General features: G+C 41.7%; 1 protein-coding gene across 1 annotated transcript in view; it reads left to right on the top strand.

Annotated features, from left to right (window-relative positions):
* The first annotated feature begins 8,008 nt into the window (after window positions 1-8,008).
* ZNF385D (zinc finger protein 385D) overlaps window positions 8,009-25,053 on the top strand; it is a 330,406-nt gene continuing 313,361 nt past the window's right edge. The window contains exon 1 of the mRNA XM_047769116.1: window positions 8,009-8,423. Within this exon, the coding sequence (XP_047625072.1) occupies window positions 8,402-8,423 (22 nt within the window). The 5' untranslated portion in view covers window positions 8,009-8,401. The remainder of the gene's footprint in view (window positions 8,424-25,053) is intronic.

Raw genomic sequence — 25,053 nt, 5'->3', positions numbered from 1 at the left:
CAAGCTCCAAGGTAAGAATTCTAAGAGGGTCCTCTATGACAGTCAGTGAATCTTGTTAACTGATCATCTATAGAAGGGATTTATTAGGTGTCTCCAAAGTGAAGGAAATACAAATATATAGAATTTTAGATTATAGTATTTACAGGACTTTATTCTTATCAAAACATTAGTACTTCTTTTGCAGGCAATTAATTTTCTAGGTTAAGGCTCCTAAGCATTTAATTACACTTTTTTCATTTTAAAAATTATAGTTGATTTACAATTTCTTCAATTTCTGTTGCACAGCAAAGTGACACAACCACACATAGTTCTCTGAGCTGTACAGTAGAACCCATTGCCCATCCATTCCAAACATTACAGTTTGCATCCACCAACCTCAAACTCCTCATCCAACCCCCTCCCACCCCACCCTCACCCCAACAACCACAATTCTGTGCTCCTTGTCCATGATCTGTTTCTGTTTTGTAGATGGGATCATCTGTGCCATATTTTAGTTTCCATGTATAAGTGATGTCATATGGTACTTGCCTTTCTCTTTCTGATTTACTTCACTTAGTATGAGGATCTCTAGTCTCATCCATGTTGCTGCAAAAGGCATTATTTTGTTCTTTCTATGGCTGAGTAGTATTCCATTGTATATATGTACCATATCTTAATTCACTCATCTGTCTATGGACATTTAGGTTGTTTCCACGTCTTGGCTATTGTGAATATCTCTGTGGTGACATAGGGATGCATATATCTTTTTCAATGCAAGTTTTGCCCAAATATATGCCCAGGAGTGGGATTGCTAGATCATATGGTAGTTCTATATTTAGTTTTCTGAGGTACCTCCATATGGTTTTCCATAGTGGTTGTACCAATTTACATTCTCACCAACAGGATACCCTCTTCTCCACGCCCTCTCCAGCATTTGTTATTTGTTTACATATTAATGATAGCCATTCCGATCAGTGTGAGGTGGTACCTCATTGTGGTTTTGATTTACATTTCTGTAATAATTAGTGATGTTGAGCATTTTTTCATGTGCCTGCTGGCCATCCATATGTCTTCTTCAGAGAAAATTCTTTGATCTGCCCATTTTTCAGTTTGGTTGTTTGTTTTTTGTTGTTGAGTTCTGTGAGTCATTTATATATTTTGGAAATTAGGCCTTTGTCTGTTGCAGTTTGCAAAGATTTTCTGCCATTCTGCAAGTTGTCTTTTCATTTTTTAAATGGTTTCCTTTGCTGTGCAAAAGCTTTTGAATTTAATTAGATCACATAGATTTATTTTTCTTTTTATTGACCTTATTCTAGTAGGTGGATCAAACAAGATGTTGCTGTGCTCTCTGAGCACTCTGCCTATGTTATTCTCTGGAGGTTCTGTATTATCTGGCCTTATATTTAGTCTTTAATCCATTTTCACTTTATTTTTGTGTATGGTCTTAAAGAGTATTCTAATTTCATTCATTTACATGTAGCTTTCCAGTTTTCCCATCACCACTTATTGAAGAGACTCTATTCTTTCCATTGTATGTTCTTGCCTCCTTTGTCATAGATTAGCTAACCATAGGTACTTGGGTTTATTTCTGGGCTCTCTATCCTATTCCATTGACCTATATTTTTGTTTTCATGCCAGTGCCATATTGTTTTGATAACTGTATGTTTGTAGTATTGTCTGAAATTAGGGAGCCTGATTTCTCCATTTCTGTTTTTCTTTTTCAATATTGCCTTGGCTATTTGGGGTCTTTTGCATTTCCATACAAATTTTTAAATATTCTGTCCCAGTTCTGTGAAGAATGTCCTTGGTAACTTGAGAGAGGTTGCATTAAATCTGTAGATTGCCTTGGGTAGTATAGTAATTTTGACAATACTGATTCTTCCAATCCAAGAACATGGTATCACTTTCCATCTGTTTGTGTCATCCTTGATTTCTTTCAACAGTATCTTAGAGTTTTAAGAGTACAGATATGTTGTCTCTTTAGGTAGATTTATTCCCAGGTATTTTATTCTTTTTAATGTGATGTTAAATGGGATGGTTTGTCTGATCTCTCTTTCTGATTTTTCATTGTTAGTATATAGAAATGCAATTGATTTCTGTGTATTAATTTTGTAGCCTGCAACCTTGCCAAAGGCATTGATGAGTTCTAACAGTTTTTGGGTAGTGTCTTTAGAATTTTCCAGGTATAGTATCATGTCATCTGCAAGCAGTGATAGTTTTACTTCTTCCTTTCCAATTTGGGTTCCTTTTATTTCTTTTTCTTCTCTGATAGCTGTTGCTAGGACTTCCAAAACTATGTTGAAGAGTGGTTGTGAGAGTGATCATTCTTGTGTTCTTTCTGATCTTAGTGGAAATGTTTTCAATTTTTTACCATTAAGAATGATGTTATCTGTGGGTTTGTCATATATGGCTTTTACTATGTTGAGGTAAGTTCCCTCTATGCCCACTTTCTGGAGAGTTTTTATTAGAAACAGGTGTTGAATTTAGTCAAAAGCTTTTTATTCATCTATCGAGATGATCATACGGTTCTTCTTTTTCAGTTTGTTGATGTGGTGTATCATATTGATTGATCTGCAGATATTGAAGACTCCTTGGATCCCTGGAATAAGTACCACTTGATCATGGTGTATTACAGGCAAATTTTGTCAAATATTCAGAGAAGAGTTAAAACCTATTCTTTTGAAACTCTTCCAGAAAAATAGCAGAGGAAGAAACACTCCCAAGCTCATTCTGTGAGGCCCCCCATCACCCTGATACCAAAACCAGACAAGGATACCACAAAAAAAGATAATTACAGGCCAATATCACTGATGAACATAGATGCAAAAATCCTCAACAAAATATTAGCAAACCTAGGCATTTAATTTCAAGGGAAGCATCAAGGGGGAATCAAGGAATAAAAATGATTTATGAGATTGTATTCATGTCTACACAAGCTAAAAACTTCTGATCAAAATACCACACAGATAAGTTGAATGAGTTATTTGTTCTCATATAGACAAATTACTCATTTCTCCACTTTTCAAACTGTTTTGACATTGGGTGGTGGTATATTAGATGGAGGCAAACTCTGGCTTAAAATAAATAACCTTATATAAAGTGTCACTTATACATCAAAAAATATTCATCCAACAGATTATTGTGCTTTCAACAAATATTCAGTCACTAGATACCCACACACTTGGTCTCTTGCGCTTGCAATTCCCTAGTGCTCAGTGTTGACCCCATTCTACTTTTCCATCTCTGTTCTCTTGAAGGTATCACCTGGTCTCACGGATTTAATTACTGTCTATAAAATGGTGATTTTCAATTTAAATATGAAGCTCAAGCATCTCCCCAGAAATCCAGAGTCATATAGCCAAACTACTAAGGACCATTTCCACCTGAATATATAATAGGAATCTCAAATTAAACAGGCCTCACGTTGACTAGATGCCCTCTACCCAAACATGTTTGTCCACAGTCTTCTCCTTATCAGTTAATGGAAATTTCATCTTCCAGTTGATCAGTGCACACATTTCAAATAATCCATTACTTACCCAACCCATCATGAAATCCTCTTGACCCATTTTTTTCATAGGTATAGACTCCATCCACTTTTTACTATCATCACTACTCCTACTCTGGTCTAAGCCACAATCTTTTTCTAGATTTATACAAAAGCTGCCTAAATGATCACCTTGTATTTCTCTTTGCTCCATTTATCCATTCTTCATGCATCATAGTGAACCTCTCAAAATATGTTAAACGATGTTACTCCAAAGATATTTTATATAAATCAGAATAAAAGTCTAAATCCTTATGATGTGGCCCATCAAAGTCCTACTGAATTAGGTTTCATGTGACCTATTTGACTTCAACTATTAATATCCTCCTCAGTACCTACTCTGCTTTAGCACCTTGGCCTTCCTGTTCTTCCTGGTAACCCTCATTCATGTCTGCTTGCCCTTTGTACATTCTGCAGTGTTCTTTATCTCATACCTAGTAAAATGAATGGCATTCAAGAGATAGCAAATGTATTCAAATATGGAGTGAATGAAGAGATAAATAATGAATTCACTCATTAAATACTGATTTGTATCAGGTCTTGGAGATTTAAAAAAAAAGCATCCTCTTTCATTTGGGAGACAAGTAAAGAGAAATTCCCACATGATGTTTAAGTGCTGAAGTAGGAATTAGATAATATGCTATCCAAAAAAAAAAGGTGTTGTACCTCATTCAGTCATTGAGGTTAGGAAAGTTTCTCAGCAGAAATAATACTTGAACAGAGACCCAAAGTTGAACAAGAAGGAACTGTCCAGGTAAATGGGACAGGTAAGAGAAATAAAGTCTTCAGGGGAACTGTAGTCCTGCAGTTCAATTGGAGTGAAGCTTGTGAAGCATAAAGGATGTATACATGGAGGAGCCATCAGGCGCTAGTTGCAAAAAGCCCAGTATACCCTGGCAGGTGAAACAGACAATGAAGAGTCTTGAGCAAGGGAATGATTTGATCATAGCTGTTTTAAAAAGATAATAATGGATCTAATGTGTAGAATGAGTTGGACTTGGGCAAGCCTGGAGTCGGGAACACTGGATAAAATTTTATTGCTGGGATATAAGTAAGAGATGAAAGTGGGCAAAACTAAGGCTCGGGGGAAGGCAATGGAAGACACTAACAGGCTAAGTCAGTGCTAAATCACTGCTGCATTCAGCTATGAGAATTTGATGGGACAAGCAAGCTCACAAACTGTGGTCTGCAGGACTGCCTGGCATCTGTATTGCATGGAATTTAAGAACAGCTGCTAAGCATGGACACATTCAATTTGTGTAAACATTTTTCTTGAAAACACCATCAACCGCAAAGAATTGACTGCAGGCACATAGAAAAGTCAGATGTTTTACACACAATATGGTTGTAGTCAGTTATGTTCATTCATTCATTCATTCATTCACAAATATTTATGGAGTCGCAAAAAGTGCCAGATACCCTTGTAAGGGTGATGGAAACAGCCAAGAACAACAAAAATTCCTGCCCTTGTGGAGGGGATATTCCAATGAAGAGAAATCAGAATAACTGATGTCCATAGTAGTGGGTCAGATGGTGATGACTGCTATGGAGACTAAGAGGGAAGGGAAGGGGGTTAGGAATAGCCAGAGGAGGGATGAAGGCAGTCTGATCTGTAAAAAAGGAGACTGGAAATAACTACCCTGACAGACTTTTGAGCAAGACTTAAAGGAGATGGGGGATCCAGGCATGCAGTTCTCTGTATATTTGAGCAGAGAGAAAATTCACATCTTACCATAATGTCTTCATTCCAGATATATTAACTGGTTTTAGGGCATCCTTTGTTTTACTAGTGAAAGGTAGTGATTTGATTGCACCTCAGAATCTCTCAGCTTCTCAGACCTCTGAGAGACGGAGAAAAGTCAGGGGGTATAAATGAGGTCTTTCCCTGGAAGCTGCTGGGTCCCCTCCTGGAGGCGACATATGGGAACATACTCTCAGGCATGGCTGGCATGTCCACAACCCCATGACTAGCCAACATCAGCTGTGCCTTTATTTGGAGGTCATTTTGTTTCAAAATAAATGAGCCACTTTTTTTTTCTTTATAAATATAATATAGTAAAATAAAATCATTTTAGAAGAAATAATAATAAATGTAAAGTTAAAATAAAAATCACTTGCTTTCCATCCAGAAATAAGCAACTTTTCTATCTGAAGTCTTGACATTCCAGATAGCCCTGAATTGGAGGTGGGTGGGGCATACATGTTTAAATAAAGCAGACACCCTCCTTTTTTTGGTTGAACAGAATTCCATTGTATGAATGTAACTAACACTCAGTTGCTTCTCTGATGCTATAGTCTTTCAGAGGCTACATGCTGTTCTTTCAGACTGGGTAGAAGTTGAAATGTTCTAGTACCAAATGGTCTCTGCCCGTATTTTCATGACCATTTAGATACATACATTTTTCTGGAACACTCAGTGATGTAATATGATTGCGGGGATCTCTACCGGAGCTATTCTAAGTGAGAAATTTAGAATTTATATCTTCCAGTAAAGAGCTTTCCTGGGGACCCTAACAAATTCAACATAGAAACAGTTAAGACAATTATTCTTTACTGACATCATTAAGAAAGTTGCCTCATGTCTCAGAGCCTCAGGCTCTTCCTTTGTGATTACAATATACACATTTCTGGTTCTCAGGTTGTTAGTAAGAAAGATGACATGAACGGAGAGACCTTGTGACTACAAAATGCTGTGCAAATACAAGGATGTTATTAATTATTAAGACAGTCCTGTACCATCTTAAATCTCCTGTTTTCAGTGCAACTCTAAATGCTTACAGAGTCTAACTACAGAAAGTCAAAAGGACCAAAAACTCTAACATTGAACTACAGCGCCCCCTAGCCCATGTAGGCGGTCAAGACAGCCCATGAGCTTCAGGAATAAGTTCTACCACAGATGGTTCTTTTGCCTGAGGGAAAGGCCATTAATTGTACTTTTGGATGATTTCCATCTGTCCAAAAGGAAAAACACTTATGTATTTTCTTTAGTATTTTCCTGTAACATTCTTTTTATTTTGAATTTAAAAATAGGAGTAAAAAAGTAAATATTCTTTACTGTTTCAAATTTCTTCCTTCAAATTACTTTAAGTGAAATATTTCTAAAAGAGCATCACCAGATTTATCCTAAGACTCACTGTAATGTTTCTGACATATATATGATTATCTATTTGCATTCACTAAATTCTTTAGAATCCATTGTGGGGGAGGATATTGGCTCTAGTGCTTTTTCACTGAGTGGAAATATGGGGTAAACTGTCATAGCTTCAGCCCCCTAGTTCCACAATGCATTAAATCCACTAACAGACAGAGAATAGTCCAAATAAAGACTGGCATATTTTCTTGTCACGATATAGAAATATTTGCTACCATAAAAACTCATATTAAGAATATATCAATTACTTTCCTCCATGGGCTACAGTTTTTTCTTATCTTCAGTTCTTAGTTTAATAGATTTTTATAGAAATGTTTAAGCTTAAATAGTCCAGTAGATAAGGTGGGTTCCAAAGTGATGAGTCCTTAGGAAACTAACTTGTTCTGTGGGTTTATTTTTGATGCTGAGCATTTAAGTATTGATGGGGGATTTCTTCCTAACACCCTTTTCTATGTAAGATAAAGACTGCAATTCTTTAGACCATTGGAGGAGCCAGAGGCTTTGCTAAGCTTTGCTTTTCTTGACTGTTCACCTCAAATTTAATGGGAATGATTGTGTGTGACTAGAATTATGACATAATCTTGGTTATCTTTTAGGCTAAAATGTCTCTCTCCTTTAAGGGTCAAAGATCATGTCAGCCTCAGGGAGTTCCCTGTTGGCACTTTGGGTTAAGGAGCTGACAGTTGTTACAACTGTGGCTCTGTGGCTTGGGTTCCACCCGTGGCCTGGAACTGCTGCAGAATGTGGGATTGCCAAAAAAGAATTAATTTCAGCCTCAGTGTCCTTTCTGCTACCTACTCAGGGAAGCAGCAAATGTGATCCTGTGAAAGTGGAGGTGACTTTTATCACCATTTCTTTTTCTTTACATTTCTCTATCAACCCAGATCAGAAAAATACTCAAGAAATAAAAATAACTCCTCACCAACTGCTGGGCTTCTGTGATCTAAACACTTCTAAGAGAAAACCTCTATTACCCTAACCATCATCCCTTGAGTCTTTTATTCCTCTTTAGCTATAAACATCACAAACAACAAACCCTCAAGCCCACGGCAAAGAGAAGGCAGGCATAAGGCACAAATCCTCTTTCCACTGCCTTTTAAACTTGAGCGGGGGGAAGACTTGGTTTTGGCAAGGATGATGACATTAGCGGGAGGGGCGGGAATCAAATGTGTCTAATTACATGTTAATGGCAGAACTCGCCTTAACCCCGTCCCCTCCCACACCCTGATAAATTTCCCCCGTGTGCGCCTCTGTGGATCCGGGGACCCTTCTCTCTTTAAGAGAGCCTCCGTGCCCCTCACTCCGCCCCCTCCCAGGTCTCCGGGCTCGTCAACGCTTCCCGAGAACCATGGTTGGTCCAGGCAGGCGATCGCAGCACCTCCCGGAGCCGCCGAGAGCCGGGGGTGGGGTGGGTGGGGTGGGGGGGTCTGTTTGTAGTACTCTCAGTCCTGATGTCACAGGCGCGGCAAGGACATCGCAAGGAGGAGTCGGATTACAGTAAGGATGGGCAGTGCAGCAGGCAGCCCGAGCGCACGCTCCAGCCGCCGGGAACCATAGCCCGGGAAAGGCGCTTATCCCGCGGAGGAGGCACGCTCGGCGCCCGCTGCTCTCCACGCCGGGGACGTTTCCACCGAACGTAGCATGAAACGGCTCGGCTCTGCGCGGCAGCCTGGGGTACGAGCTGATGCTGAAGACGCCGCGGTGGGGTTCCAGCTGTCCGATTAATGAGAAACATAATGTATTTTGGTGAGTGTTGGTGATGTCATTCTGGGGCTGCCCAGCTCTTCATTGGTACAGCACCCTTTAGCAAATCTTAAAGCCTCGGAACGTATTACATTAAACCTACCTACAGTTGATAACTGGAGGACCAAGCTGGTGCAGCTCTCAGAGCTTCCTTTGTGCTACAACGGGGCTGTTTATTCGCGGTAGATGAGTTTAAGTTGGAAAAGAGGAGAGACGGGGTGGGGATGGCTAAACTTTACCTTGATTTGTTTGCATGAAGTTAATTTTTTTTAGCTAGGTGAGGAAGGAGAAACGGTGCGGCGTGGGAAACTCATGGGCTAACTTAATGGAATGTAAAACAAAGTTCTCTACTATTGATGCTGTGGAACCTCAGTCAATATCGATGGCCCAGTAAGCATTTTGGTTTTTCCCTAATTCTGAGGCAGAAAGGGAAAACATTCTTGGGTGTGCGGTGCTTGAGCAGCTGAGAACACCCCTCCACTCCATCCCAGTTTTCCATCTAGCTAGAGCAGCCTCGCACAAAACACATATTATTTTAAACCTTTAGCGGTCTCGGAGCTGTTAAATATTTGTGCGGTTTAGTTGTGTGCCATGGTGAAAACCTCCCTTAGGTTTTCTGCTGAGCTGTCTGCCCTTCCAGAAAACATGTTGAGGCTTAGATCTGGGTGATCAGTGGAGCACTGTACTGGGAGCTGTACATTTGCAGGGTAACGCTGCAACTTACTGCCAGGGGAGAAGGAAAAACCCTTCCGTAAATAGGAAACCAAGCATTAGGTGGAATACACTTTCCTCCGCCTTGAAGTTATGCTTTCCTTCCGTAAGTTCCATCCCTTGTCATCACCTAAGGGCAACTATCTTGATACTAAAAGCTTCCTAGGAGCCACTGGAGAGGGACGAGGGGAGGATTCCAAGATGCAAATGCTTTGGGTGGTGAGTTGGCTTGCTTTAAATATGAAAGCTACAGTCATTCTTCAATTAAAGAGGTATTTAGACAAACTTGCTTTGGGGCAGTATTAGTTTCTCAGGCATTTCTTTCTGAGTGTGTACTATTTGCTTTGCTTTGTTTTCCTGAGCCTTTGAAACATTTGGGAAAGTACGCAAAAGCTGAACGCTTTTAGTTGTCTTGACAGCAGTTTTGATTTCCCTATAATTTGTGTCATACTGGAAAAGAAGTTTTAAAAATAATTGAAATTGACTTGAAAGAAAGGCTCCTCATTTCATAGCCAAATTTAAAGCAGAATTCGGAGTTAAACAACACTCTTTCCGGTGGTAGTAATAGAGGTGGTAAGCGTGTTCATTGGTAATTAATAAAATAGAAAGTATTTATCGTGAATATGTTTTTGATACATGCAAAAACTTGTAAAGATCATATATCTTTGGGACAAAATAACATCCAAAATAGCATTGGCCTGTCTTAGGGTATTTGAGGGAGGGAAAGGAAGATGATAATTTTAGCTTAAGTTTTTAGCCTCTTGCAACAATGTCTGATTTGATTGTGGTGAGGACATAGCATCAACCAGAGGAGTGGTGTGGTCTAAAAGTACTGGTCAGAGGCCATCCATACTGGATTGGATTTTCCTGTGGCTCTTGGAGAAATGTTCAGTGGACTAGCTCATGTTATGAACTGCAACCTAGCCCAGCCTTCTTGTAAAGCAGGGTGATTCACAGGGCAATTAGTTGCACTGTGTAATGCAAGTTTTTAATAGCACACATTGAAATGTGATGTCCTCCTTCAGATGAAACTATATTCTTTTAAAGGCAAGGCTAAAGTTGCCCTCTGTGTCAGGAGCATGGTTCGGTCCGACCATAATTCCGGCATGAGATATGTTTTTGCTATTCTCGGAGGAAATCACGTGTATTTAGGAATGCTGTTTCTTTCAGGTTCTGTTAGGCAGCCCCTCGCTCAAGCTGTTTGACATCCAGAACTCTGGACGCCCACCTTTCTCGCATAAAATGTGTGGGACAGGAGCTAGGGCCAGAATTGAAGAATCCGGCCCAGGCATGTCAAGATTCCACAGTGTTCAGATGTTGCAGATCCCTAAGACTGTGTATGTCTCTGTGTTATGTAGGCGCCTACGTGTTCGTGTGTGTGTGTGTGTGTGTGGTGTGTGTGTGTGTGTCGAGGGGGTGGGGTGGGGGTGGATCCAGAATTTTAGCTCTTTCAGGTAATTTTTCAAAAGCAGGCTTTCACTTTGCAGTTGGTTACCAGTGACTTTCATCTTCATTTTCAGACTGCAAGGGGTTTATCAAAAGTCAGGGAGAACTGGGACAAAGGGGAAAAAAGCAGGTCTGCTTCTTGGGCTTTTCTGGTTTTGTGGAGCTGGGGTAGAAGTGTCAGAAGTCTTTTGTGACTCAGCAGGGAGTGATGAAGAGCATGGAGATGCTGTAACACAGGTGAATGGATATGCAAACAGGATATTTACTCCCCTTGTAAATAATTTGTCAGTGTTGCTCCCCCCACCCCCTTTTCAAATATAACTGAAGACACTGCCTGGACAGGCTGGCCCCGGCCTCTGCTTCTCTGTAGGCTCCCTTCCTCTTAGGGGCTGAACACTTGAACCCTGTCCTTTCTCAGTCAGAGTCAGCTGTGTGTGTGCAAGTTGGTGGAAGATGTCATATTTCCAGTTCTCCAGAGCAGCTCTTGTTTTGAGGGTGCTGCCTCAGACACATAAGACTAATGGACCCTTTTAATGACTTAAGCCTCCCTCTTATCTCCTATTGAAATTTTAGTGCAGTGTTTTCAATAATTGTTCCTTTGCACTTACTGCACAGTGATTTAAGAGTTTGCTGTTCAGTCGCCGTGGATACTTTTGTTACTTATTCTATCGATCTTGCATTCATTACTTGGAGTTAAAAATAAGGTTCACAAGGGGAGAAAGAAGAGAGGAAAATCCCGGTCAGCAACCTGATTGGGACTGGCTGTCTGAGCAAGGGAAAATCATAAAGACTTAGGAAGCTATGCTCCCCGCCCCCAGGAATATTTGACATAGTTAAAAATTGTATGTGCCAAAGATGAATCGCCATTAATAATTGATCCGGAAATGAAAGCAAGCAGCTGGGAGACTTCTCTCCGGATGAAGGCAGAGGCTGTGGGTGGTTGTGGGTACAGCAGACCTGTCCTGTGAAGCCCAGTTACCGTCGGGTCAGAGGACAGCGATGGCATGAAGGGCAGGTGCTGGGCTTGAGTGCATCCCAGGTATTAACCAGGTACTGTCTCCAGCTCTACGTATGTCTGCATTGTCTCCTCCTTTCCATTTGACTCAACACATTTGTCCACTGCTGGAGTGGTGAGTGAGTGCCAGTGGTCAGGCCAACCTCACAAATTGTCCACGGTTGGCCAGAGAGGTGCTGTGTCGCAACCTTTTGCCATCAGGAAAGAAAACGGGAGCGCGATGGCACTGAGGGACATTCCATGTGGCCCCATATCAACCAGATGGATATGGTGGTGAGCTTACAGCCAGGCGGGGGTGGGGGTGGGGTGCTTGCTCCCCGAGAATCCTGCTGAAAATGAAAGGACGAACGTTATACAAATGAGCACAACTTAGAGACAGATATTAGAGCTCACTTTAAATGCTACTATACATGGCATGTTAATTAAGCCTGGAGAAAAGGGCCAGCAAAATTTAGAAAGCGCGAATGAGCCATTCAAGTTCAGCATGGTGTTAATTATGGATCAGCTGTCTTCCTTAAAATTCTAGAAAAGCCAGAGAAATACTTAGTGGTGTGCCTATTGTGATAAAAAAAAAAATAATACTTGAATACTTGATAGAGGAAGCTCTTAATACAATAGCTAGAAAATCATCTCGTACGAAAATTCTAGACTAGAAGCCTTTTTCCCTGCCTATAAGAGACACGTTTGTACATCGTCAGACGAAGGATTTTGTTTCTCCCTTGGGATCTTTAGAACATTCTCAAATCAGCATGCACAGTTTTGGTTGTGGCTGGACCATCAAGTTTCACCTCTAAAGCAGGATGTTAGAAAAACAGTTAAGTGGCAAGGTTATGAAGAAGGAAATGAGCAGAAAACAGCAGGCAGCACGAAAAAAACATTCTTTTTCTGTGTGTTTTTAGTGGAAACATTTAACTCGTCCTAATTAGTTTGTACCGAGTGATCTGTTATGGGGAATTAGGTCCACTGAAGTCTTTGAAAAACTCTGGACGTCTTTCTGTTTCTGAGGCTGCCAGGGGGAGAGAATAACTCAGGAAAGAATTTGTTAGACCAGGTTATCCTTTTTTAAAGTTTGAAGTCTTTACCATTGTGTTTTATTACAAATGAATCTAAATGACAGGCAATGAATTACTACATAACAGAGATGGAGGATGTGAAATGTAATGCTGTCAGAATGTATCAGATGCAGGAAATCTAAGAGAAACTTCTCAAGACATGTTGCTTTCAAATTCATATGAATTTCTTATTTTCAGGAACCAAGTTCCAAGTATGATCAAGATACCAGTAACATAGATTCCTTATTAGGACCTTACATTTTGAGCTGAGGGTTTTTATTTTTTTATTTTTTTATTTTTTTTTTAGGGCCTTCTTAGTTGCTGTAATTACATGGAAATGAGATGAGTTTATTTAAGGGATAAATTCCAAAATTCATGAGATAATGACGACTTGCAAAGTTACCCTTTTGTGGGTGGCATAATTGTTCCAAAAAACAAATGAAAAATTTAAATTAGTGGTTTCTGACTTCCATTGCCGAATATTTGGTCACAGCTGCTTTGGGCTGAATCCTCCCTTGATATGTTGACGTGTGTGTGTGTGTGTGTGTGTGTGTGTGTGTGTGTGTGTGTGTTTAACACTGGATCATCAGATAGTGCCCTGTTATATAAATAGCCAAATATATTTTTTTCATTCATTCTTTTGTGTATTCCTAAATCTTTTCACATCATTTGGAAGGTAAAACATTAAGTATTGATTTAATAAGATGGATATGAAACAATTTTTGGGCACAGATGGCTTTCAGGTATATCAACCATTATATACCTTAGAGGTTTTTACAGTCAAGTCATAAGGATAATTTTCAAGGCTTTTCCTGCCTAAGAAAGTGTAATGCTTGTATAAGCAGAAAACTATTTCTACTTTGACCTTGAGAAAGAGCTGTTTCCATTTGTGTTATACTATGAAAACCATGTCAAAAAACAACAAAGGTCATCGTCACTGCAGGCCCCCCCCTCCCCCCCCCGCCCTGGCTCTCTCTAAAGAAGTCATTACATATCATTTCCCACAAAGATTAGTTTTGCAACAGAATTTCACACATGATTGGTGGCATTAAGAGAATACAGCATAAGAGGTGGCTAGAAATATCAGGGCTTAAAATGGTTGAGATCATGCTTGAACCAAATTGCTAGGGTTGAAAATAGGAAGAAGCTTTGCTCTGTTGCAGCGTTAAAATCATTATGAAGCAGCTGGAAGTCAGCCTGAACTCCAGGTTTCGAATGAGAACTCCAGGTTTGCACAGCCTTTAAAATTGAAGGCATTGCCATAAAATCCTCTGGATTCTGACACCTGAAATGCACATGAACTTCTAGCAGAGCACTGGGTGGGACGCACAGAACCCCTTCTCTTTCTTAACAATTTATTTTTTATTTATTTTTTTTTCTTTCTACCCACTTGCCATAATCATGCTTCTGTTAAGTAGGGAGGAAGAAGAAAAGTAACCTGGCCAAGGTCAGAGGGGGCAGCAGCAGCAGCTGGAGGAATGCTCTCTGTCCCAAAACACCAAGCCTGGTGAGAGGTGGGGGCTGGGGTGCAGGGAGGGGTGTGGGGGACTGAGAGTTCTTTCAGTGCCCAAGTATGGTTTAATCTGCATCCTTAGCACACCCTGCTCATCCCAGTGCCAGGCACATGGGCCCTTACAACAGGTGTTGATAGTGCAAGATGAGGGCGTTCCCTTGATGGCGCAGCAGAAGCCAATCCAACTAGAATCCAAGAGAACATGGGTTGGATTCCTGTCCTTGCTCAGTGGGTTAAGGATCTGGCATTGTGGTGAGATGTGGTATAGGTCTCAGAAGTGGCTCAAATCCCGAGTTGCTGTGATTGTGGTATAGGCCGGCAGCTGTAGCTCCTATTCAACCCCTGGCCTGGGAACTTCCATATGCCACGGGAGCACCGCTAAAAAAAAAAATAAATAAATAAATAAATAAATAAATAAATATTTCAAAAAGGAAACTGTAAGATGAAATGGGTATCAGAGATAAGAGAGGAAGGCAGTCCACTTCCTCAGCAGATCCACAAGGCTGCCTTTTCCTAGGAAACCTGGTGTATGTGTGTTGACAAGTGAAACGTGCCTCTTTGCTCATGAGACAAAGAGCTGCTTTTTTTTTTTTTTTAATCTGTAAAAAGTTAAGGACTAGTCCTTAGAAATTAGCTTTTTATATAGATGTAAGGAATTCCACAACTTTTCTCCTGTTTCTTTTTACTTCTTTTTCCACAGGACTCTGCACTATAAAGAGAAGGGAGACATATCTGTAGAGTATTAAGGCTAAGGTTCAAAAATGTCTGAAGAACAGGAGCTCCCATTGTGGTTCAGTGGGTTAAGAACCCACAAGGATACGGGTTTGATCCCTGGCCTTGCTCAGTGGGTTGGGGGTCCTTCATTGCTGTAGCTGTGGTGTAGGCTGGCCGCTGCAGCTCTGGTTTCACCCCTAGCCTGGGAACTTCCATATGCTGCAGATTCGGCCATAAAAAGACCAAAAAAAAAAAAAATTCTGAAGAACACTGAAAATCATGAGATAAGATGGGAGAATTGCACTTGGTGTCACTCCATCTGTCACAACCTCATTTCTCAGCTTCCCTTGGCTTTAGTGACTTTGCCCCAGATGTTGGCATCCTTTGGCTGTGAGGCTGGGATGGGCAGGAGCTCCCTTCAGAGAAATAGCTGGAAATGCCCAGGAAGGCCACCAATTTGTTAAGACTGGGGAAAAGGGAGATCAGCTGACTGCTGTTTGCCAGGCTTCTGTAAAATTATTCTCCATCCACACTTACCTTTTTTATATTCATGCATTTTACTGATGAGGAGAACACTTGTGGCATTGCTCCGAGGATAAAAACGTAATAATGGATGTAAACGTGCTTTAATAAACAGGATCCTTACACTTGGAGAACAATTTGTATTTTTTATAAATGCGTCTCCATTACGCTTTTTTTATCCTCAAAATGACCCATTGCAGGAGGTAGATAAAATATAATGATTCCTATTTTTAGATGAGGAATCTGAGCCTCAGATGGCTGAGACAACTTTCTCAAGGTCGCGCAGCTAGTAATTGTGAAGGCCAAGGCTCCAGGGGAGTGCTTTGAGGCCTACTTCCATGTTCTTTACTCTTTATTGCAGAGCATAGGGGGATATTTTTATGAATGGAAGTTTACTTGTAATAATAATGCTGGAAAAAAATATTCCAACTGCTAGCTAAAGAAATGAATACAAGTGATTGAGATCTAAGATATGTTTGTGTCTTGACTTTGTGGGATCACAATTAGTAATAGACTGTCTCAGGTGAGGCCCTAAAAAGACAAAAAAAAATTAGTAACAGACATCTGAATAAAATTCAGACTTTTATTTATCTTGTTTTTTTTGAATCAAATAATTTATCTTGTTTTTTTTTTGAATCAAATCAAATAATCAGAAAAAAAATCTAATGAAAATGTATGAAAATCAGCCTTGGGCAAGACCTAGGCTTTTTCTACTGCCTCAGTTTTTCCAAATCATTGTCAGATATTAAGGCTTGTATTCATTACGTATTATGTATACCTGCTGTCTCACTATTTAATTCAGTGCTTGTAAAATAATACAAGTCGTTTGTGCTACAAACTCTGATAGTTACAATGACATTATCTCCAATATTTGGTCAAGATGGAGCACCAGTCTTTTCTTTATTCCATGACTGATAAAGAAACAAAAATGACCTCTGTTAAGCTCTGTATCCTTGGGCAAGTCACCTCATGTTTTGATATCCAGTTTTTGTGTGTGTGTGTATGCGTGAGTGTGTGAGAGAGAGACAGAGAAAGGAGAAGAGTGATAATACATTTCCCACAGTTCTATTTTGAGGACTAAAATATACAAGGCATATAAAAGTGCCTAGCCCCAGGAAGTCCACGGTGAACTGTTAGTAAAATTTGATTTTTTGTTTTTTCATCTCTATATCCAGTCGAGTATACAAATGTATAAAACTGAAAAAAAGTGATGATGTTTTGAGGTCAAACTGGAAAATAGGACCTATGCCAGCTAATACGCAAAGAAGGGCGTTAATGCAGATAATTTGTTGGATGGGTGATAGAAGAGGTGCCACATGACGGATGGGGAAGCAGTCCAGAGATTAGCCATAGCAAGAAACTCCTAGTTTGAAGATGGAGAGATAACAAGTGGACCCAGGGTCTCCTGGTAGCAGCTGGAATCGTGGCAGGATTAAGACCCTGAAGGTGAAAGGATTCAGCCTCTGGCACAGAGGCAAAGAAATACCCGACTTCTCCCTTTCGCCTATCCTCCAGTGCATTGCCTCTGCTGCTCCTTGGTGGTATGGAACCAGAGGCCAACCAACAATGCAGCCCAGGCACTGTCAGCACCTGGGCAGTCCAGGGAAAGTCTGAGAGATAGATCTCAGGGAAAACTGACTAGGGACCTAGAAGGAGATCTTACCCCTGATATAATTAGCACTTTAAATGAGAATGTCTCTGCCAAAATATCTCCGTTGTCAGTGAGAGTTCTGCTTGGGGGAGAAGCAGGTAGCTCGGCAAAGGAATGTAGGTGAAGAACTTTGAGCAACTCCTCACCAGTCTGCTCCCCCCACCCCAACACCCATTCAGGTTTCTGCTTTGTCCCTTTCTGTGGTGTGACATTGGACACATTAGTGAACCGCTCTCTGCATTCATTTTCCTTTTCTACCATGGGTTCAAAGGTCTGTCTATCAATCACAAGTTGAAGCAGACTTCTGAATCTGCAGAGCACCATATGAATGGACCTTGGTATGAGATTGAAAACTGTGTGTCAGAGAAGAGAGCATTTTTGAAAAAAAAAAAAAAAAAAATTTGGAAATGCATGTTCAGCAGCAAGCCATGTGGCTTAGCATTCCAGTGGGGATATCTGAGTGGGCTAAGGAAGAGAGTATTTGCTTATCTCCTCAAATATGTACCCCACCTTTGATCTTTTCTTTGTCTTTATTCTATAACAAAGGGAAATGGCAGAAGCAGAGGCAGGAGAGAGAAATGAGCAGGGCAGGAAACCTCCATAAAAACTCCATGCCCCATATTCCTTCCTGCCCAAGACTAATGGGGAGGGACACATTGAGAGCTGAGGGAGTTTATTAATAGTTGCTTAGGAAGGGAAGGGGAATTTGGTATCGATTTTTATCTATCCTTCCCCGTGTTACTTTTAACACTGATGTCTTTGGCTTACTGGCCCTGCTATTAAAAATATATATAACAAGGCAAAACATGCTGCTCTTCCCAAATGGAATTATTAGCATCTCTCTCAAAGCCTGCTTTTAAAGCCCCGTGAGGCTTTATAACTTATGGTGCCCTTGTTGCCAGGCAACAGTGGAGGTAACTGACAGGGAGTGATACCCTTGCAGGTGCTCAGCCCGGAAGACATGTGATCACTGCCACGTGTTTTCATTGGCTGTCCTGGGAACTGGGTAATTTACAGGACTCAGGGGATTCACAGGAGCCTTGTCCTAAGGAAGCTCAGTTAATTAAATGGTGCATTAGAGGAAGGTTGCTTAGTTGTTTTGTGGGTTAGTGAGTTAAGGATCGGACAGTTGTCATTGCTGTGGCTTGGGTCACTGCTGTGGCAAGGGTTCCATCCTTGGGACTTCCACATGTTGAAATGCAAAAAAAGAAAAAAAATAGATTACTTAAACTTTTAAAAATTTCTTTAAAAAATTTAAGTTGTGGGAGTTCCCGTTGTGGCGCAGCAGAAAGGAATCCGACTCGGAACCATGAGGTTGCAGGTTCGATCCCTGGCCTCGCTTAGTGGGTTCAGGATCCAGCATTGCAGTGAGCTGTGGTGTAGGTTGCAGACGCAGCTTGGATCGGGTATTGCTGTGGCTCTGGCGTAGGCTGGTGGCTACAGCTCCAATTAGACCCCTAGCCTGGGAACCTCCATATGCCGCAGGTACAGCCCTAAAAGGAGAAAAAGACAAAAAAAAAAAATTTAAGTTGTTTAAGACCTTAAATCCCATCTTTCTGGTAAATGAGTTCTCTTTTGGAACTGTTGCCTGGTTTTTCCTAATTTTAAAATGCTTCATAAGTAAAAACATTACCATGAGAAACCCAGGCCCTGGACGTACAGACACTCTTGGTTTCCTTGGAGAATTCCTGGGCCCCAGGAATTTGTGGGTTTGTGGAAAGTAGTGCTGGTGCTGATAGGTGACAGGGCACCACTGACACAGGAAGGGAATTTAGCAGACTGGAATGCCTGTTTTTTGCCAGATGCTAGCAAGTTCTGCTTCATTGGCACCTCATCACCCTCCTTAAGAAGAAGTCCAGTGGGTCTAAATCTTGGCTGCACAAAGGAATCCCCTGGAGAACTTTGAAAGGATGCTGCCATCAAGGCTCCAGGACAGTCCGACTAAATCCACTTCTCTGGCTTAGAGACCCAGAGGCACCTGCATTTCTTTGAAAACGCCTCAGGTGATTCTGAAGGACGGTCAGATTGAGAACCACCAAGATGGGTTATCTTAACCATCATTTTACAGAGTGTCCCCCGAGCCCTAGGCATCCCCAGCCTGGTGGATCACCCAGGCAATGGGTCAGAACTCCAATCCAGGTCAATCTGAGTCCATAATCTATGTTCTTCTTGGAGTTCCCATTGTGGCTCAGCAGTAACGAACCTGACTAGCATCCATGAAGATGCAGGTTTGATCCCTTGCCTCGCTCAGTAGGTTTGCCCTGAGCTGTGGTGTAGGTAGCAAAAGTGGCTTGGATCTGGCATTGCCGTGGCTGTGGTGTAGGCTGGCAGCTGCAGCTCTGATTCGACCCCTAGCCTGGGAACTTCTATAGCAGCAGGTGCAACCCAAAAAGACACACACACACAAAACCAAAACCTATGTTCTCTCCCTTCAACATGCATCCTCCATAGAGGGAAATCAATCTGTGGCCTGAGGTCTGGATCTGATTGCAAGCTGCTTTGTGCTGCCCTCTAGTTTCTAGAGAGGAAAGTCCCTGATGCGTCTCCCTCTCCTCTTCTTGGGACCCTTTGAAGAGCTGGCACTCAAAACATGTTCATACTACACTAGTTGATTCTGGATCACAGTGGTGTGGTTCTGGAAAGGACTTTAGAACCCTCCTTCTCAAAATTTAATGTTCATACAAATCCCCCGAGGATCCTATTAGAGCACAGATCTTGATTCAGTCGTTCTGGGGTGCAGCCTGGGATTCTGCTTTTACAAGGAGCTCCCAGGAGATGTTGGTGCCGCCGGTCTACTGACCACACTTTAAGTAATAAGTCTTTAGAGACCATTTAGCTGGGCTCTGGCTTTCTGTTGATATGGAAAATCGTTTCTAAGCCTCTAACCTGAGTTCCTCCGTTTCTATTGGACCAGATACTGAATGATCCACAGTTAAGGTTCCACTTAGGGTGACCAGCCATCCCACTTTTGCCCAAGACTGAGGGGGTTCCCTGAACGTGGAAGTTTGGGTGCTGAAATGAAGTCTTGTGAAGACTGGGATGAATTGTTCACCCTAGTTCCAGTAGATCAAATTCAAATCCTGACTTCAGCACTCAAGACTGAGCTCCCAACCGAGGACTTGCGCAGTGACTTGCTGTCTTTGAGCCTCAGTTTCCCTGCTTGTAAAACACGAGTAATAAATGAAACTTCCTAGACTAACGGTCAGGATTGAGGTAGATGCTGTAAGCAGAGCACTCAGCATGCTGTCACAATGTTCATTCTTTAAGTGTCAGTCTGACTCAGCACTCCCCTCAATTCCTGAAAGGAAGAAACACCCCAAAGCTCGAATTTAAGTGATTGTGGAGCTCGAATTTAAGTGATTGTGGATCATCTTGATGGCACCATCTCTATACAGACAGGGCAATTGTACATCACCTCCTGACCTCATATATGATGGGTAAACTGGGGTGAAGTCATTCTTCGTTCAGCGTGCAGTTTGTCTACCCTGAATATCAATACTAATGATTTTTGTTTGTTGTTTAGGGGAAGAAAGGCCTGGCGAAGGCTTGGCCACCTTGGGATGTTGTGAACTGGCCCCTGGTGTTCTTGTTGACCTTGTTTATCCATTAGTGATGCTCTGAGCTCTATTACAGCTCATGAGGGTGGCTGCAGCTAATGACTATTCTTGCATCTCCTGACCCATCGTTGTCTTAACAATCGATATCGTTAAAACAACAGGCACACAAACAGACAAGGCGGCTTCCAGTAAAATGCCCGTGCTCCGCTAGCGGGTCTTGGGTGAAAGAGGCTGGCTTTGCCCGTCCTTACCTGGGGAAAGTCAATTCACTCACCTGTCATATGCCATCCACTTAGTCTGCCAAATATGTGACTATTAAGTGCGAAGCAAAGTGCACTTTTATTTTTCTGTGATGACAAATAAGTAAGGCTGCTCCAAGCAGCACATTATTCCACAGTAAGGGTGACCTGGCCAGAACTGCTGCCGACTATCGTTTTAGACAAGAAAACAAATGAATAACAAAGCAGATGCCACTCTTGCTTTCCTTGGGGATAAAATGGGACTGCAGAAGGGGGCCAACATGGAGTTTCCATTGTGACTCAGTGGGTTAAGAATCCAACTGGTGTCCATGACAATGCAGGTTCCACCCCTGGCCTCGCTCAGGGGTTTAAGGATCTGGTGTTGCTGCAGTGTAGGTCACATATTTAGCTTGGTTCTGGCCTTGTTGTGGCTGTGGCAATAGGCTTGCAGCTGCAGCTCCAATTTGACTTGTAGCCCAGGAACTTCCATATGCTGTAGGTGCAGCAAAGAAAGAAAGGAAGGAAGAAGGAGGGAAGGAAGGAAAGAGGGAGGGAGGAAGGAAGGAAAGAAGCAATACAATCTCGATTTCACTGTTGTCCTTTTAAGAGGCAAAATTGGGAGATTTTTGTTTCTGGGCCTATCTCTGCTTGCTAGTCAGAGCCTCTGCATTCACATAAGGAGGCAAAGGCTCCGTTTCATTGACAGGAAAATAGAGGCCACGTGCTTGCTCAGTGACAGTCCTCCAACCACAGCTTACAAGCCAAGTCTTGATTTAGTGGTGTGAATTTGGACAAACAGCCCTTGAGCCTCAGCTTTCAAATCAGTAAACTGAGATAGTGGTCACTCACCCTGCCTCCCAAGGCAGCACTGTAACTACTAAAAATAGCTGAGCTTTATAACGTGCCTGGTCGCTGCCAGCCACTGTTCTTAGTTTATGGGCTCAACCAGTCCTCCTAACAGCCTTGTTGGAAGAATGATCAGTATGCCTGCTCTGCAGATGATGAAACACCAATACAGAGAGGTGAAGCAAGGAGGTGACAGGAAGTGCCTGGGCTGGGTCAGACCTGAGATGGCAGATTGCCTGGCCCTGGCTCCCTCCCCATACCATTTAGTGTGACCTTGAGTAAAATTCAACCTCTCTAAGCCAGAGCACGTTCTCACTATTCAGTTAGAGGGTGGTTTTTTTGAAGCAGGCAGCAAACGAACCCGTGAACCAACACACAGGCAGAGAGCGTCTCAGCTTGCATGGCAAGCAGCCACCTGCTGGTGGGGCCTGAGGCTGAGAGCAGGGAATCCTTCCAGCTCCCTTCCAGAAAGTCTGCACGAGGGTAAGAGATGTGAAATCTGGTTCATGGAACATGCAGTGCTCCCAAATCGAGGTTCGGAAATGATGCTCATGGCAGGGATATGTGCCCTCCCTGTGCAGGAGCCTATGTGTGTGCCAGACACGGCGACCTCACTCTTCCACTTAGAACAGCAATTTCCTCTCTCACTGACTTTCTTCCTGGGCACATGAAATGCACTGTGCCAGATATGGGGTGATTTTTTCCTGTCAGATAATAATGTGAATTTTTGTTGGGGAGGGGGGTTCATGGCACACCAGGAACTAAGGGAGACCACAAAACCTTTCTATATTCTCAATGGAATATTTTCTGTTTTTTGAAAAGGTAATATGTAATACATGTACAATTTTTGAACTACCATATTATAAAAGGGCAAATAGTGAAATTGAAATCTCCTACCTCCACCCTAGTGCACTTTGTTTTATTTGTTAAATTATACAGAAGGGGGAGGGGAGAAATGGGTGAAGGTGGTCAAGAGACACAAACTTCCAGTTATAAGATACATATATCCTGGGAATGTCACATATCGCATGGGGACTGTAGTCAACAAAACTGTGTTGTGTATTCGACAGTTACTAAGAGAGCAGTTCATTAAACGTTATCATCACAAGAAAAAAATTGCACCTGTGAGGTGATGGATGTTAACTAGACTCATTGTAGTGATGGTTTCTCAGTATAGAAATGCATCAAATCAGTATGCAACATTATTAAACTTTTTTTTTTTTTTTTTGTCTTTCTGCCATTTTCTTGGGCCGCTCCCGCTGCATATGGAGGTTTCCAGGCTAGGGGTCGAATCAGAGCTGTAGCCGCCAGCCTACACCAGAGCCACAGCAATGTGGGATCCGAGCCGTGTCTGCAACCTACACCACAGCTCATGACAATGCCGGATCCTTAACCCACTGAGCAAGGCCAGGGATCGAACCCGCAACCTCATGGTTCCTAGTTGGATTCAGTAACCACTGAGCCACGACGGGAACTCCTATTAAACTTATGCAGTGTTACTTATCAGGTATGTCTTAGTAAAACTAGAAAATAAACTCTTTGGAAGGGTATGTATGTACACCCTCTTCTTGTTTTTACATGGAGCGGAAGCATACGATGACCTTGTTTTTCAGACTGCTTTATTTAACATTTTGATGTTTCTTTTTTTTATTTCCTTGCTTTTTAGGGCCAAACCCATGGCATATAGAGGTTCCCAGGCTAGAGGTCCAGTCAGAGCTATAGCTGCCGGCCTACGCCACAGGCACAGCAACATCAGATCCGAGCCATGTCTGTGACCTACACCACAGCTCACAGCAACTCCAGATCCTTAAAGCACTGAGCAAGGCCAGGGATCGAACCCACAACCTCATGGTTCCTAGACAGATTCATTTCTGATGCACCACGATGGGAACTCCTGATATTTCTATTTTTAAAAATTTTATGGCTACATAATATTCCAATGCAGGAACATATTGTGATTTATTTTACTGGGCCTTTTAAAAGAAAAATAACCTCTTTCCCTTCTTTCACTAATTAAAAAAAAATGGCTATCATTGTGCATAGATAATTTTTTGTGTACATAGTCACAGGTGTCTAAAGAGTAAATTCATAGAAATGGAAATTAGGGAGTAAATCATGTTTAATTCTCATGAGTATTGCCAAAGTGCCCCATGGAAATTTTGTATTGATCAATTTCTACACATATTTCTATCATTAAAAAGTAGAAGAGTTCCTGCTGTGGCTTAGCAGGTTGAGAACCTGACTTCGCATCCTTGAGGATGTGGGTTCAATCCTTGGCCTCACTCAGTAGGTAAGGCCCTGGCATGGCAGATGTGTCTTGGATCTGTTGTTGTTGTAACTGTGGTGTAGGCTGGCATCTGCAGCTCTGATTGAACCCCTAGCCTGGGAACTTCCATATGCCCCAGGTGCAGCCCTAAAAAGAAAAGAAAATGTAGAATAGAAGCTTTTAAACTGGTAAACTGTTTATGTGGAAACTGCCTAGCAGACTTCTCAGAGTATGAATTCTCAAAGTGGAACAAAATGAGTGGCTCCCTGCTTTTGGTCTAACTCTTCCCTGATCTATTTCTCAACTTACTTCCACTGTGCTCATTTCAAATAGATATTAGTTTCCATATTCAAAATAGCAAAGAAGCCATAAAATCAAAAGATACCCCATGCTTTCAGAATGAGAAAAAAATGCAACTGAAAGAATGCATCTTTAAGTTAGGCTGTGCCATCCTGCCTCAAAACTAGAACATGGATCCTTGAGAGATGTCTAAATCAGTCAGATCTAAAGCTGGCTGTGTTTGAAAGTTTCATTTTCTTTGGAGCCCATGAGCACCAAAAGGTAGAAGCACATTCACATGATTCCATATTTCTATGTTTTTCTTTTTCCTCTTCTATTGCTAACTCCAGGTTCTTATTTTTTTCAGCATCTCTGTTTAGGAAACATTATACCTGGAAACAACCTAGAATGTCTATAGCCAGTCTCTATGGTAAAAATGCCATGTTTATTGAAGACACAAAATCTTCAAGCAGTAATGATGATCACCTTTTATTGAGCTCTTAAGTTCACTACAAGCATCAGCTTATTTACCCCCTAAAGGAATGATATTGTTTTAATGAACTAGATGTCATTCTCTCTGCAAAAGAGGAAAGTACCTTTAAAGGTTGAATTTCTTGCCCAAGATGAAATAGATTGAAACTGGTAGGCAGGGAATTCAAATCCAATACCTTCTGACCGGACATCTTCTGTGCCAAATGTGAACACACTACTTCCTGCTCAGCACACTACTTCTGGGCCACTTCTGGTAGGAGAGGACATTTGTATAAAGTGGGGGTTTTCATGTTCATGGTCCTTGCTGTTGGAGAGCCTTAAGAACTATCA

This window comes from Phacochoerus africanus, chromosome 1 (assembly GCF_016906955.1).
Source record: "Phacochoerus africanus isolate WHEZ1 chromosome 1, ROS_Pafr_v1, whole genome shotgun sequence".
Taxonomy (NCBI): Eukaryota; Metazoa; Chordata; class Mammalia; order Artiodactyla; family Suidae; genus Phacochoerus; species Phacochoerus africanus.
The sequence above is the reverse complement of the archived record's forward strand: the minus strand, read 5'-3'. Positions and strand labels throughout refer to the sequence as shown.